Here is a 17,240-nt window from a genome sequence, read left to right as displayed (position 1 = left end):
TCATGTGTGTGGAAGATAGAGGAAAAAAAGGAAATCAGGATAAATTTAAAACATAGCAATTTCACAGGGACCTAGAAACAAAATTTTTGTAAAAGATACTAGAGAATAATGCCAAACTGCCCCTATCTCCCACTCATGTAAGAATTTGAAGACCAGAAAGACTGAATGACCTGCTGAAAGTTACAAAATATTGATTAAAATTTATCTTCTCATTATTTACATGAGAGCAACCTATTTTAGAGAGCTATGGTTTTAACACATAAATAAGCTATTCACAATAAACCAAACCACTCACCCTAGCTATCTTTGAGAAAGGGGATCAGGGGCAGGCACATATTACAAACTTTTCTCTCCTGTTTCCTGGGTTTGTCCATGTTTGGTTATGAGCATCATTAATTTAATATCACAGTTAAGGCTATAATCATTAAGAGTCAGATCTAGATTTGAATCTGGCCTCCACCACTTATTAGGCTATGACTCAATGACTTTTGGGGAAGTTTCCTAACCTCTCTGAACTTCTGTTTCTTTGCCTGGAAAATAGAAGTAACAATATATATTTAGTTAATGATACAGGAGTTAACTATACGGTTCTCAGAACTAACGGTTGGTCCAAAAGGAGCTCTTGCTAATGGTGACCACTGTCACTCCTCCTGCTGCTGCTACAGCTGCTTTATGATAAAACACTGGATGCGTCTGACAGAAAACAACAACAATCTGTAAAGCAATTATCCTTCAGTTAAAAAATAAATAAATAAATAAAACACTGGATGCTGACATAGGGTTATCTTTACTGAATTATTTAAACATTTATCTGCTTAAAGACTAGTTGCGAAATTAGGGAATTTTTCAGCATGCATTCCAGCTCTTTTTATCTTTCTGGTAATTCAGAGGAAGCACCCTGACCATTGATTTTTACTTACTCTATTAGAGAAATACTTAATTTTTGAGCACCACAATTAGAATCTGATCCTTACCAAAATAAAAATCCCTCATCTTCTATATTTTATGTTGTTTAGTTGCTAAGTTGTGTCTGACTCTTTGGCAAGAATCACGTAGCACGTGAGTCTCTTCTGTCCATGGGATTCTTCAGGCAAGAATACTAGAGTGGTTTGCCATTTCCTTCTCCAGGGGATCTTCCCGACCCAGGGATGGAACCCAGGTCTCCTGCATTGGCGGGTGGATTCTCTACCACAGAGCCACCTCGGAAGCACCTCTATGTTTATTGCAAGAGAAAATCATTAACCATTTTTAAAAATCACTGACGCTGCTCATCTTAGAGTTTCCCTATCCATGTGAGAAGCAGATGCCCTTGTGACTTGAATCTGTAGTAGTTTTAGATCACTGTTTTCTCTGTATCTGGTACCTTGATACATATAATATGTCACTTTTGAACAGCAATCCCATTGGCCTTCCTTGTATTTCAGGATGATAGCTGTCCATTTCTTAGAAGTCTTTCTTAGAGCCTTCAAAGTAAATTTCTCCTGTACCATGGAGTTTCTATTTATGCCCTGGAAAATCTCAGTAGAATATCCTTTGTCATTAGTGCGTATCTGTATATGCAATTTCTTGTGATACAGTGCCAGAAAAAATGTCACTTTATTTATTTAGATATACTGTTGCCAGCCTTCCTAGAGATTGCATAGTCATATATTGGAAACTCATGGCCCTGTAATTTTTTAATTTATTGTTGGGACAGACCTAAATTTTCTGATCCATTTTAGTTATTGTGTGACAGCTACAGTAAAATACATCTGAGTATTTTTCTGTTCATTATTTGTAATGTTACTGTTTGTGAGGATGTTGTGCTTTTCCACTTCACAGCTGAGGAAGCCTGTCATCATCATCATTGCTCATTCATTCAACTAGAGCACCTGTTTTGTCATAGGCACTGGAGATGCAAAAATGAATAAAACATTATTCCCACTCTAGAAAATTTCACAGTTTCTTGAGGGGAAAGGATACAAAATGCATAATTACATTTCTAAGTGATACATTTTATATAATAAATACATAAACACAATGTTAGTCATATAAAGGAGGAAACAATAAACTTGGGGATATATGGTAAGAAAAAGTGACATTTAAGTCTTGAAGGATGGATGGAGATTTGCCATTGGAGAGGGAGGAACAGGGGATGGGCACTACAGACAGAAGACAGCCAATGGAAAGGCCTTAAGGCACGCAGGGCATGTAAGGAGTGTCCTCAGTGTGCTGGAGGAAAGGCTTTGGGAAGGAAGGTCTGGTCCAAGTTAGGAGTTTGAATTTTAACCGTTGAGCAGGGGGCAACCGTTGAAGATTTTTAAATTAGGGCTGATATATAGTCAGATTTGGATTTGAAAACTTACCACAGTTGGGACTGGCGGAAGAAAGGCAGGAGCCAGACACAAGAGATGACACTAAGATGGTATCTGGGGAAATAAAGAAGAGTCTCTAGGGACTACCCTGCTGGTCCCGGTGCTGGGTAGGCCCAGGCTCGATCCCTTGTCAGGGAACTAGATCCCACATGCTGCAACTAAAAGCTCCTGCATGCCACAACAAAGATCAGATTGAAGATCCCGTGTGCTGCAGCTGAGACCTGGCACAGCCAAATAAATAAACAAGTATTTGGAGGAGGAAGGAATAGTCTCTAGATTTGCAAGAGTTTTCCTAGGTGTGAACAGTTGGAATTATGTGATAGGAAACGTGTGGGCAGTGAGGGTGGGATGGGGATCTGGTTTGGGTGATGAGGTGGGTTAACTGAGATTAACAGAACTGGGGAAAATGTAAAAGGAAAACCAGGATTGTTCACTTTTATTTTTCATTTGTTTTGGGGAACAGGAGTTTTCATTTTGGACAAGGTAGGGTCAGTGTTTTCAGGAACATTCTAGTAGACAAGTTTGGATCTGAATCTTGGGAGAGGTTACCGTAGGAATTTTGAGTTTTTACTGTTTGTTCTTCCGTGAAAAACTAGGATTCTCAGAGGTTAACTGTGCGTGATCTCAGGAAGGTAGCTGTAGAACCAAAACATAAATTCCTAAGCTTCTTACCAACTAGGCCTTAACTGAAATAGCCTTTGAAAGAAAAAATAAATCTCATAATTTCCGGTATTATTGTTTTACTGTTTAATCTCCTAGAGTATCTTTACTTAAAGAACAAAACAAAACAAAAACCCTGATATATACATATCTACAACCTGTCTGTTTTCTGTACTATTTTCTGATCTTAATGTTATCTGACTGATGACAGACAAATGAAGAGTGTTCAGGGTGACAGCTAAGGAGCCCCAGATCTCTTATTTTGCTCCAACGAAACCTTACAATTCAAAGAGTACATGGCCTCATGAAATACTCATTTGTTCATACATGGTTGGTCTAGTCCCAGTTGTCACCTTTTTCATATATGAAGGACACTATAAATATTAAAGAATGAAGGTATCATGCCCACTTCTATGCAGGACATGAAAAAAATAATTTTTTTTTCCATTTATGTTGTTGAGCTATAGTCCTTCTTGAAAACCACAGTTAAAATAGACAGTTCTTGAAAATCCACCCCACCCCTCAAATGTCAGGGGTCATTCAACACTGAATGAAACTCTTGAGTGGGCATAAAGGACTTGAGTAAGCCTAACAAGGCAAGTTGCCATGCTTATCTGATACTCCTTTTTCACATATTTAGAAAATGCTTGACTCGCCTCATCCACATGAAATTCTGATTTTAACTGTTGCTGTCTAGATTCTCTGTGTGGCTTCTTGGGCTGTGGGCTGTGTCTTTGACTTTGTTCTCCATTGCTGTGAAATGTACTTGTCTGCTCTTTAAGGCAGCTGCAGTGGAGTGCGCCCAGAAGTGGTTATACGTCTATATTTAGTAAGCTGTAGGGTTTGTAAAACATTTGCAAGTTCCTTTGGGATAAAATGGTTTCTATAAATGTAACATTTTTAAGGAAACTATTATTATCACCCATTAAAGAAATACAGCAGCTAATGTGGATTTGTGGACAAGGCAGAGGCAGAAAACTTTTTTTCCTTAAGCGTTCACTGAATATTTTTAAAACTTAGAATTAATCATGTAAATCCTATTTTTATACTGTTAATCTTGAATTGCAGAGCTTTTACTCAAGTGTTTACCTTTGGTCCAACATTCCGAGCAGAGAATTCTCAGAGCCGGAGGCACCTGGCAGAGTTCTATATGGTAGAAGCAGAGATTTCTTTTCTGGAGAGCCTTCAAGATCTCATGCAGGTAGGTACTCAGGTTTTAAAATAGTTTCTAAATATCAGACATCCGTGACATTAAAGCTTATGTATACATTTTTACCTCAGACATTGGTGCCTTACAGGTGTTCACAGAATGAAGAAGATAGAGAACTACTTAATTTAATCAACATCTACCAAATGCTGTTAGTCTAATAGTTTAAAGTACAAGAGTCACACCGATTTCAGTTCATGTCCAAACTCTGCCATTAACTTTGCTATGTTACCTAACCATAGTGATCTTTAGCATTCGCCCTGTAAAATGAGAAAAATAGTAGCTATTTTATTAGGTTATTGTGAGAAGTAATTGAAAGAGTGGGCTTCAGTGGTGGCTCAGTAGTAAAGAATCTGCCTGCCAATGAAGGAGATGTGGGTTCCATCCCTGGGTGGGGAAGATCTCCTAGAGAAGGAAATGGCAACCCACTCCAGTATTGTTGCCTGGGAAATCCCATCCATGGAAGAGAAGTCTGGCGGGCTACAGTCCATGGGGCCGCAGAGACACACAACTTAGTAGTCACCAAGTAAAAGAGCAGCAACAAATGAAAGACTATATATATAGTGTAAAGCACTAAGTATGGGGTCTGGCATAAAGCAGGCTTAGTAAATAGTAGCTTTTGGTATTTGCTAAGCAAATAAACAAAGCATCTTTATAGTTAGAGAAACATGTCTATAGCTATAATATGAGAACGCATCCACAGGAGCTGCCAGAACTCTGGAACAGGAATGAAGCTGGAGAGATAGTCAAGAGTCAGATCATGATAGAAAGAGTTTGTATTTAAATGCCATGCTGAGGGATTTGAACTTAATACAAAAGATAAAGAAGAGAGAGTTCCCAGCGAGGAAAGGCCATGGTCAGTGTTACAGTTTAGAAATACCTGTCTAGCAGCATGATGAAGAATGATGAATGATGAAGAATGATTTAGAAGGAGACAAAGACAAGGATGGGAGACTTTTCAGGAGGCTGTGGCCATAATCCATAGAGAGAACATAGCTCTGGAGTTGGATGGACCAGGATTTGATTCTTAGTTCTGTCACTTATTGACTGTGTGACCTTAGACATGGGACTTGATTTCTCTGAGCCTCAATTTCTTCATCTAAAAAATGGGAATAATAATACCTACTTCATGGGGTAGTTCATAGGATTAGGCCGATAATATTATAAGGCACTTAGGATAGTTCCTGATACTTAGTAAGTATCCAGAATTTGTTAACTGTTACTATGAATTCTCTCTCCATTACCATTTTGGTTAATATCTTAGTTTGATTTTCTAATTACAATATGTTTATTTTAGAAATTTGTATCAATTCTTCTATTCATCTCTACTCTTACCCAGTAAATGACCCAGTTCCACTTAAAACAGAAATACTACCTTTTCCTCTTAACAGAATGGAGTCACAATTTTATTATCCTATCTTAAGTTGGATTTCCTAGTAAATAAACCCTAAAGCAGAGATTTGTGTGTAGATAGTACTGGGGAATGCTCTCTAGAGAAATATCTGGAAAGGAAAGGAAGACAGCACCACTGAACAGAAGGAAAAGTTGAACTGTAATGTGTTTACAGAGGCCATTGCCAATTCTGTGAGGACCTTGGAAGCTAGAATTGCCCTTCATGGTGTCCCATGGGAAAGCAAGTGCTTCCCCCTGTTAGCCAGTCATTGGACACGAGGTAGCCTGGGACTAGTTGTAACTTTGTGTGGGTAAGACAACACTCTTGGTCTGGACAGTTGCTGAAGAAGGACCCAACTATGAACCATCAGCAGTTAATATTCCCAGCAGATAAAGATCTTGGTCCTGAGGGGGTATGCTGACCACACCCCACAGTGTCTTATTACATACACTCCTTTACTGTCTCTCCTTGGTTTCTCTAGATCAGTGTTCCCCAGGGACATTTTTGTTTGTCCCTACCTGGGAATGGGGGAGGAGCAGGGAAGACTGGTTGCCGCTGGGCATCTCGGGGATAAAGGCTAAGGATGCTGTTCAACATCGACAGTACACAGCCTCTTCCCCCCCAACAAACAATTATCTAGCCAAAAATGTTAATAGTAACACTGTTGAGTAACGCCTTTCCAGATTTAGGGATTCAGAATATGAGCCTCATGGAGTCAGTAAAATTCCTTAATCACCTTTTAGTTTTAGCTTATCACCCAATTCTTTATTACTCTTTGGCTCAGGAGAGTATTGTAGAGAATGGAACCACACCTTTTACCTCCTATTTCTCCACTGCCCCAACATAAAACCAGAGGGAAAGTTCATAAAGACAATAGACATGGTTATGTTAGAATTAATTAAACATTGTAATCTTTGCTCTATAATTATATATTCTGTAACTGATTCTTAATTATTTGCTGCTCCACTGAGCGATACTCTGTGGATATACACTGTTGAATAGTTTGATTAATTGAAATATAAACCTTTTCCTAAAGATAAAAGAAAAAAATATGTTCCTCCCAAAGTAATCTTCTGCTTGTTTTAATTTTCTCCCTTTGATAAATTGAATTCTGTGGAAATTATTACCTTGATGAAGAGCAGTCTCTTAAATATTAAATCAGTATTGTAACAAGGAATATTTTCTTCTTATGAAGTATAAACACTTAAATAGTACTATGATATTTCAGTGCTATTGAATAATATATTTTTTAAAACCTCTGAGGATTATGTTAACTGAAGAGTTAAGTTATGTTAACTGAAGAGTTAAGTTTCTGTTTTCTTTAATATATTCACAAAACATAGTCTGAAAGTCAAGGTTAGAAGAGCCAGTGGTTTTCTTCTTCAAATGGAAATATACTGCTCATCAAAGATACTGTTTTACCAGCCTAGTGGCAAAGTCTTTATCTTGCAAATAGGTATATTATGTCTCTCAATAGTGTAAGCATACTCTCCAATTTACGTGTTTTTTTCCTCCCAAAATGCATTGGCTTTTTTCAGTGATTGAGAGATATAACCCTTCATAAATCATTTAGTTACTTAGTGATTTCTTTATTTCACTGCTGGATTGAAGGTGATATAGCCTCAAAGTAAAACACCTTTAGCCTTGTTTTGCTCTTCTTTCATCAAGTTATTCCTTACTTTTCTATAAAATACATGTGTAATATAAAATAATATAAAAAGAAGTATAAAATATTTTATGTGTATGTTTAGTTGCTCAGTCCTGTCCAACTCTTTGCAACCCCATGGACTGTAGCCAGCCAGACTCCTCTGTTCATGGGGGTTCTCCAGGCAAGATTACTGGAATAGGTTGCCATGCCCTTCTCCAGGGAATCTTCCCAACCCAGGGATCGAACCTAGGTCTCCCGCAGTGCAGGTGAATTCTTTATCAACTGAGCCACCAGGGAAGCCCAAAATATTTTCTATACGTACATAAATCTTAACTAGTTGTTACTTGATAATTAAGTTCTTTGCTATAGCTGATCAGTTAAATTACTCAGACACTTATATAGCCCCACTGTATTTGCAGCATTGATAGGGTGTCTGGTGATTGAGAGAGCAAAGGGAAACAACTGTCTGGTGGGGCAGCCTGGACTTAGCATGTATTTCTTTATGAGGACACATTTGGAAATCACAGTATGATCTCATTGACTTCAAAACAAGAATTTTAGTTTGGATTAAAAATATTTTAGAAATATTTTCCATTCCAGTCACTTTTTTCTTCTAAGAACAAATTTTTCCCCTGAGAGACTTACAGACATCCCTGGTAGAATGAAATCTTATATACTGATTTGTGTCATATTTGATCTTTATTATTTTTACTTTACGCTTTAGCAAAGCAAAAATGTGTTGTATTTGGATGAAGCTAGATCTCATTTCTTCTATAATCTTAAAGTTTACTTTCATTTGTCAATGACTGAATGAAGCACTTTTCAGAATGTTGCACTCTTCACGACAGCTGGTGTTGGTTGTGTGCGCCTCTGGACTGGGCACTGAGCTAAGTCTTTTGCATGTATTATCTCATTTAATTCTCACAGCAGTCCTGTAAAACAGGTACCATTACTGCTCTGATTCTACAAGCGAGTAGACTGAAATTGAGGCATCAGTTTGTTTTAGTTGCTCATTTGACAGCTCACTTCATTACTGCTATTGAAACTGTTAACAAAAACTTCAGACATTTTTCTTTCTGTCTTTTTTTCCCTCCTACTCTGAGAAGAAGTTGTGATGTTTCTTTTAATCAGTCTGAAAACTGAATTAACTTGCTGCAGTATACTCAGGAAGTAAGAGGCCTAATGGCTTTAGAGTTGCTAAAACCTGGAGGGTAGTCCCTGCAGAGCCCTAAGCTGGTTTTTTCATGAAACTTACATGTCAGGCAATTCTGTATCATTTCTCTTAGGTTATGGAGAGCCTCTTCAAGACTACAGCAATGACAGTTCTCTCAAATTGTCCTAAAGATGTTGAACTCTGTCACAAATTCATAGCTCCTGGACAAAAGGTAATTAGTTTTGTGGATAAAGCCCTCACTATGTTAATTACCTGTAATGACTCTAATTGCATTTAGTAAATTCCTCTTTTTTTCTTTTTTTATGAAGGACAGATTAGAACATATGCTAAAAAACAACTTTCTAATGTAAGTAGATATTATACTTTCTCTGAACTTTATTCATAATTTATCATAAATTAAATTTATTATGTATTAAATTCTTTTTGTTTGTTTATCTGCTTATCATACTCCCTAGACTCAAGGAACACTTGTATTTTAATGATAGTTATAGCTCTTGTGTCTGGTTCATAGTTGATGATCAATGTTGCATGAATAAATAAATGAATAAATCTTAGCAAGATAAATGAACATGATAATTATTAGCTGTATTACTGCAATTCAGACTAATTCTTTAGTAATCAAAATCAAGCTTGATTAAAAAATAAGCTTTTAAGATACACGTAATGCTTGCCTCTCCGTTTTTCTCTGTTTCAATCTTCATTCTTTTTCTTTGCCTTTGCTTGCTAAAATCTGAAAATATATTCTGAACTGTTTTTTAAGCCAATTTCTTAAAACCTAAAAATCCATATTATAAATACTGCACATACATTATTGCTTCATTTTCACTGTAATCCTGTTATATAGCATTTGATATTGAACTGGTTGTTTAGTCAACCAGTCATATTAATCAGATAGGCTATTCTTTTCACAGTTTATTATGAAACACATACTTGATATGGGAAAAACAGCAAATAACTTCTTATATCTAATACAAACAATTTACATAAAACTTAGTATTCAGCATTACCATATGTAAAATAGATGACCAGTGTGAGTTCAATGCATGAAACCAGGCACCCAAAGCTGGTGCTCTGGGCAACCTAGAGGGATAGGATGGGGAGAGGGATTCAGGATGGGGGGGACACATGTATACCTATGGCCTATACATGTTGATGTTTGGCAAAAACCATCGCAATATTATAAAGTAATTATCCTCCAATTAAAGCAAATTTTAAAAAACTTAGTATTCAAGGTATTTACAGTCTATCAAGGAAGCAAGGTTGATGCTCTAAGGAGTAAAAGATTGTCTCTCAAAGTAGTTAGTATCATTTTTCCCTTGCCATCTTAAGTTTAACAAGTTTCTGTTCTAAGAGAATAAAGAATCCAACCTATCCTTGAGGAGGGAAATAAGAAAAACTTGGCACACTGAACTGAGCTGAGAATCAGGTAGTAACATAGACCTGCAGACTACAAGTTAAAAGTGATGAATTGTTAACCCTGAACCAAGAACAAGGCAGCTAATGTGGGAATAGCAAAGAAGGGAAGAGTCAGGAGCCCTGTGGTAGAGAAGCAAAGGGCAGTGAAGTACAAGTGAAGACTTTGGAGACTTTTTCTTTACTTAAATATATATTGAATATTTACTATATGCCAGGCATTGTTCTAGCATCTAAAAACTGTTTTTAAAGCAATGAACAAAGCAGATAAAACTTCATGCCTTCATTAAGCTTACATTCCTGGTGGAGATAATAATAGCCAAGAAACAAGATAAAAATGTGAAACATATAATCTGTGAAAATGAGTAATACTTAGGGGGGAGAACCAAAAAAGAGATAGAAGATATGACAAAGGAAGAATGAGGAGATAGAAATGGTAGATAGCATGGTGGGGAGGATCCCACTGAGATGACTTTTGAGTAAAGATCTCGAGAAAGTAAAGTAAGAGAACTAGCTATATGGATAAGTGGGAAAAGAACATTTTAAGGAATTAGTTCACATATTTGTAGAGACTAGGCAAATTCAAAATCTGTTGGAGTGGTCCAGAAGGCTGGAGACTTAGGGAAGAGCAAGTCAAAGGCAGTCTGCTGGCAGATTGCTTCTTTCTTGGAGGAGGCCATTCTTTGCTCTAGTAAGGCCTTCAAACTAGATGTTATTAGGGAGGGAATCTTCTTTAGTCAGTATCCACTGATTTAAATGTTAACTTCATCCCAAAAAACACCTACTCAGAAATATCCTGAATATTTGACCAAATATCTGGTTACTGCATCCCAGCCAACTTGACACATGAAGTTAACCGTCACAGACCAGGATGGTGACAGTGGAGGGAGAGAGAAATGGTCCTATTCAGGATAGGTTTTAAAGATAGAGCAAACATTTTGCTGAGAGTGAGAAAGAGAGAAAGAGAGTGACTTAAAGGCCTTTGACTTACACAGCTGTGGAAATGGAGACAGAGGAAGGAGTAGCAGGGGGGTTGCGGAAAGAGAAGGGTGATAACAGGCTCATTCCCATGAGGTGTCACGTTATGATTGAGATCCATTCAGATGTCTGTTTGTAGATGTCAGGTAGGCAGTTTGAGTGTCCAGATCTGGAGTGTACAGGAGAGTTCTGGACATAAGCATATTGATAAAAGTTTTAATTAAGTAGATAAGGAAAGAAGTAAATTGGGCATTTCGAGGAACCTGTACTGGTAACAGAGAATCAGGCAGATCTTGAGAGAAGTTATCCAGCTCCTATCTAATGAATAAGATATTAGATGGAGGGAAAATATCCACTATTTATTGAATATTTACTATGTACCAGACAGTGATAAACTTTACATATACTGAAGTTCATTTTATCTTCACAACAACTCTGAGTGATTAGGCTTCAGTTTTCTCATCTCAAAAGTGATAACTTGAGTAATTTTGTTGAAATGGCCAAATGCTGCTTAAGCAATATGTCAAAAACTCAATAACTTGAAAACCCTCCTACAAAACATCTAAAGACGTTAATTAAAATATTATGAAATCCTCTTAAATGCATTGTTGACTTCATTAGCATATAAGAGAGGTCCCAGCAGCGAGAAACAAAGAGGGGACAGAACAACCAGAGGGAATATGTAAATTACATGATTCTCAGAGTTCAAAGCACTTTGGAAATAGTTTCCGGGAAGGAGAAGAAATATTATTCCCTATACATACCAAGGAGCCTGGCAGGCTACAATCCATGGGGTCACAGAGAGTCAGACACAACTAAGCACGCACGCATGCATAACCAAGAAAAAGTAGAGAGAATTGCTGAAGACCATTAAGGATTAACAGTGTCAGAACTGTAATTTGAACTTGAAAGTTCTGCCTCAATTTAAGATATAGGCAGAGTATTGCAGAACATTTAGAATAAGGAGAGCTAGTTAGACACAAAGAGTCTTTTTTTTTTCTTGATATTGTACCTGTAATGTATCAATGGTACAAGATTCTAGTGCTTCCCTTTTTGACTGCTCTTATATTTCTCAATATAATGAATAGATCATATGAAGTAATTGATGGAACAGAACAATAGAATATCTAAGCAGAAAAAAAACTAAGACAATATAGCCCTGTGTCCTTATTTTATAAGTGTAAATACTTAATTTTTTAATGTTTGTATTTTTAGATTTTTTTAAATAAAGATGACAGTTTATAGAATACCTTCATTGAGATGAAGTGATTTACATAGCTAGTAAGTGGTAGTGTCAGAGGGGTAACCCAGGGCCCATTATGTTTTGTTTTGATAGAACATATGAAACTACAAGTGGTTTAGGCGTCATCTCAGGAGTTAAAAGCTTAGACTCTGGAGTCAGCACACCAACCTTTACTTCTTACTTACATGAGTGATTTTTGGCAAATTACCGAACCTCTCTAAGCTTCAATTTCCCTCCTATAAAATGCTCATTTAAAAAGCATTACTACTATCAACACCAACACCATTCTAACTTAGAAATTATCTGTTATTTAATACTCAATTTTTGCTTGAGTAGAATTTCCATCTTAAAAACCTATCACTCAAAACATAGCTTTGGGAGGTCTGTTTGTACTTTATGACACAGCTCTTTCCAGTTAGTAGTTATAAATTTGAACTTTGTTTTTGCTTCAGAGAATAAGTTTGGGTTGAGCTAAAAAAAAGTAAGTTATTATTTTAGCTCAAAGGTCTTCAGAAAGCTTGTAGATTTTTGTTTTTAGTCATGCAAAATGCTGTTGCAGAGGAGATAGAGAAACACCTTCATATACTACTAGTGGGCATAAATAGGTGTAACCCTATAAAAGGGGAATGGACAATATCTTTGGCAGTGTCTTTCAAAGTTATAAAAACTCCAAGATCCAAGTACTCTTGAACCCAACAATTCTGTTTTTCCCATGTTCAAAATTTGTGTGAGCATGTGAAGTGAAGTGAAAGTTGCTCAGTCGTGTCCAACTCTTTTGTGACCCCATGGACTATACAGTCCATGGAATTCTCCAGGCCAGAATACTGGAGTGGGTAGCCTTTCCCTTCTCCAGGGGATCTTCGCAACCCAAGGATTGAACCCAGGTCTCCCACATTGTAGGCGGAGTCTTTACCAGCTGAGCCACAAGGGAAGCCCAAGAATACTGGAGTGGGTAGCCTATCCCTTCTCCAGGGGATTTTTCCAACCCAGGAATCAAACCAGGGTCTCCTGCATTGCAGGCAGATTCTTTACCAACTGAGCTGTCCGGGAAGCATATATTAGATATATGCGGTCATGATTTGCCATAACAAAAGATTGGAACCAGCTGAAATACCCATTGGTAGAAGACTGGTTTGACTAAATAGGATATATCCACATAGTGGAATGTTATGTAATAGTTCAAAAGGTAAAATTCTTCATGTACTGATGTGTAAATATCTGCAAGATATATTGAGCAAGAAACGATCTAAAAGTGTGTATGATGTGTATGCTGTAGCATTATGCTACAGCTGCCATCTCTAAAACGGGGAAATTGAGTATCAGTATTTGCTTAGAGATGCATGAAGCCCTCTGGAGGAGTACACAGGAAACCAGTAACAATGATTGTGTATGAGGAGAGGAACTAAGTAGCTATGTGAAAGGGGTGGAATGAAGATGTATACTGTTTTATTCATCTTGATTTTTTTTAACCATATGCATATATCACCTATTCAAACTGTTGAATTTTTAGTTTGGCTTGCTTTAGGCATGGCGATTTCTTACTGAGGTAACCAGTGGTATTTTTCCTGAACAATCTTCCAATACTAGAATATATTATTAATCCCTTACCATGGTCTGAAAGAGTTCATAGGATCTGACCTCTCATTACCTTTCCCATCTAATTTACTGGCATTCTTCTCCTTATTCAATATGCTGTAGTCACATTGGCTTTTTTTGTTGTTGTTCCTTGAATAAGCCAAACTGTTCCTCACTGCAGGTTTTTGTACTCACTGTTCCCTTTGCCTGGAATACTCTCCCTTAGATATTTATATGGCTCATTTCCTTACTTCATTCAGGATTCTGTTCAAATGTCACCAATTCAGCAAGGCCTTTCTTGACCATCTTATCTAAAATAGTATACCAAATACCCCCTTTTTACCTTGTTTATCTTCATAGCACCAGTAGCTCCCTGGCATTATATTATTTTTGTTTATTATCTTTCTATACACACATACACACCCTCTTTTTGTCTTGCTTTGTTTATTTCATAGCACCAGTAGCTCCCTGGCATTTTATTATTTTGGTTTATTTATCTTTCTACACACACACACAGACACACACACACTGCATAAAGGCAGGGTCTTTGTTTTTCTTTACTGGATCTCCGGTGCCTGGAATGATACCTAGAACATGGAAAGTGCTCAGTGTATGTTAGGTGAATGAATGATAGCTCTCAGGAGAGCTTTCCTCTTTCAGTCTCAGTATTTCACACCTTTTCATGCATTAGCATAACATAAATTCAGAGAAAATCTTTACTTTCTTGAGTGACTAGCATCTTTGTGTACACTACAAGTGGATCGGGGTATGATTATCAAATGGCCATGTCTCTTCACACTGCTCACACTCTCATAAGATTAAATCAGCCATAATTCCTGATTATCAATAATCATTTTTTCTAATCATTCCTGATAACCCAGCAATCATTTGATACTCATGTGTGATCTGAAAGACAGTACGAAAATAAGCCTTTTACAGTTTTCAGATGCACTAATTAACAACAGCCCATTGTATAGACCTTTTTCTGATTTTACCCGTTTTCTTTCCAGCATTTCTTATACTGAGGCAGTGGAGATCTTAAAGCAGGCATCCCAGAACTTCACCTTCACTCCAGAGGTAGGATATATATATGAACATTTCTTTCTCATATTTATCTGATTTCATTAAGAGTCCTTTAAAATAACCTTATTTCTCTTATTAGCAATATGCAGTATTTCATACATGTACATTGGGTTTTTTTGATGTTTGCCCAACCTTGTCGACATATATAGACTGAAAAATTGTTTTGAAGTAGAATCATACCATTTGGACTAGCGGTGACAAAAGCAGTTATAGATAAGTTTCCCAAGTTTAAAGATGAAATTCCTTAGAAATATCATAGAATATAGAATAGAATATCAGTGTAGCAATCAACTAGTTCAGTGTTTCTCAAAGTATTTTCTGAATGATGTTATCAGTTGACAAAAGAGGTCATGTGATCAAATAAGTTTAGGCAACACATTAAACAGATTTCTTTTTCTTTTGAACTTTATAGAGGCTTCTAATTTGTGATCCACTTTAAAGAACACTAAGTTTTGTGTTTTTGCTTTTTCCCTGAACTCCCTTCTTTTATTGGCAAGGATATCGGTCTAGAAAGACAGCATGATCATGCACATAATGTTAGAGGCAAGTCTCCTCATTTCTCTGCCACTGCTTCTTTCCTGTAATTAAGATACTGCCAGACAAATGGGACTAATAAGATAACGTTAAGAATATAATACCTTTGTCTTCAAACTACTACTTATACCAGTTCTATTCCCAGTTAGATGTTCTCTTAAGTTAGGTTAGATGTTAGATGTTAGGTTAGATTTTCTCTTAAGTTATGAGTGTCCTGTGCTTACTATATTTATAATCAATTGATTTCTTTGTATAATTTTTTAATTTTATTTGTCTTCTACCCTAGAAGCTTCATAAAGTTAGGCGTTTTGCTTTCCTTACCACTGTTTCTAGTACCTAGATGGTACTTGGGGTTTAATAGGCACATTAGTGTCTGGTGAATAAATAGATGAACAGTGTTATTAAATATTCATCAAAGAGCACCTGATATATTAGTTGACTCTTTTATCAAAAAAAAAAAAAATCACTGGGAGAAGCCAGCTAGCCAAAGATAGACTGAGTATTAGATATATTATCTCTCATCATTTAATTTCCTGAAACTTAGGAACAGTAACTGTAGAAGCAGCTCTGGCCAATATTAATAAAAATTACGATTCTGAATCAGCTTTTATGCACCGTGGAAAGCGTTCTGTGTCTTCCTATTTGTCTGCTAAATGCTGCTCCCTCAGATGGGGCACAGAAAGCACAGTGTTCATCTACTAGTTCCAGCTTTCATCTTTCCAGGCTTTTGAATGTTCTGTTCACACATCTCTCTCTAGTTTCGCTGTCTGTGTAACCTCAGCACACAGTTCCACACGTTCCTGATCCTCAGGGAAAAGAAGCCCTTGGCACTGATACAGGTTATTTTTAGGTCCTGCATTGTATATTTCAGCTCTGACTTCTCCTTTGGTAATTTCTTTCTTCTCATTACAGTGGGGTGCTGATCTACACACTGAGCATGAAAAATACCTGGTGAAGCACTGTGGCAACATACCAGTCTTTGTCATTAATTATCCACTAGCACTCAAGCCGTTCTACATGAGGGATAATGAAGATGGCCCTCAGCATACAGTAAGTAGGGACACTAAATAAATCGGGGTTAGTCTTCTCAGAGTCTGAGGTTTTCCCCTTGATTTCATTTGATTTATCCTTTGGCATATTTTTTTAAATTATATCGTTCACTCTTTATATCTCTTAAAATGATAACGTTTCTCACAGGCACCTTTAAAAATGTGTTTCCAAAGAAGATCGCAGTGTTCTGTAAGCACACTCCCTCATTTCTGTCGTAGGGTATCCTCAGTTAAGCAGATGCAAATGTAGGTGCATTTTGTTTTGTATTTTTAAATTACTGAGAGCCCTATAGCAGTGTTTAGCAATATGCCCAGTCTCCTATCAAATTAAATACTGATTAGGAGACCACATGCGGTAGGGGGAGATGATGGGAGTGCCATTATCAGACAAAGGAAGAGCTAGCTTGGTGTAGCAGGCAGCTTAGAGTACTTTGACTATCAAGTAGAAGTAGCGAGGGGAGGGCTGTGGAGGGGCGAAGAGGTCTGGGTGCATTCTCCTCTTGGTTGGTCCTCTTCTGACCATCTCTCTTCCATCATCTTGTCTCTGTCTGTCCTCTTTAGCTCTTCTTGTCCTCTGTTCTTTCTTTTCCCTCAACTACAGTTGGCTTTTATACTTCTGGTGTTTTCCTTTTTTTCTCTTTTTTTGTCTCTTCTCTCTTTCACAAAATTGGCAGTAACATAAAATAAGAATATTTTTTACTCTTTAAATATGTATTGAATAGTTATTTAATATCATTAATTATAAAAAACTATGAGACAAATATGTTTATCTCAGAAAAGTTCCCAAATGCAAACTTTTCTGTCTTGTACTTTTCACTTGTTTTTAGATAAATACCAGTAGGAAAATGTAGATCAGGACCCCCTAATAAATAAAATTACCTCATCTTAGGTATACAAGGTTATCTGTTTGAATGTCTTTCCTGTCTTCA

At 36.9% G+C, this 17,240-nt stretch overlaps 1 protein-coding gene across 4 annotated transcripts in view; it reads left to right on the top strand.

The window, feature by feature from the left end:
• NARS2 (asparaginyl-tRNA synthetase 2, mitochondrial) overlaps nt 1–17,240 on the top strand; it is a 132,251-nt gene that overhangs the window by 100,672 nt on the left and 14,339 nt on the right. For all 4 annotated transcript variants that reach the window (XM_061168357.1, XM_061168347.1, XM_061168371.1 and 1 more), the window contains 5 exons: nt 4,083–4,215; nt 8,549–8,647; nt 8,745–8,782; nt 14,656–14,722; nt 16,175–16,312. In XM_061168357.1, coding sequence (XP_061024340.1) covers nt 4,083–4,215; nt 8,549–8,647; nt 8,745–8,782; nt 14,656–14,722; nt 16,175–16,312 — 475 coding nt within the window. The remainder of the gene's footprint in view (nt 1–4,082; nt 4,216–8,548; nt 8,648–8,744; nt 8,783–14,655; nt 14,723–16,174; nt 16,313–17,240) is intronic.

The sequence above is a fragment of the Dama dama genome, chromosome 2 (genome assembly GCF_033118175.1).
Source record: "Dama dama isolate Ldn47 chromosome 2, ASM3311817v1, whole genome shotgun sequence".
Classification (NCBI taxonomy): domain Eukaryota; kingdom Metazoa; phylum Chordata; class Mammalia; order Artiodactyla; family Cervidae; genus Dama; species Dama dama.
The sequence above is the reverse complement of the archived record's forward strand: the minus strand, read 5'-3'. Positions and strand labels throughout refer to the sequence as shown.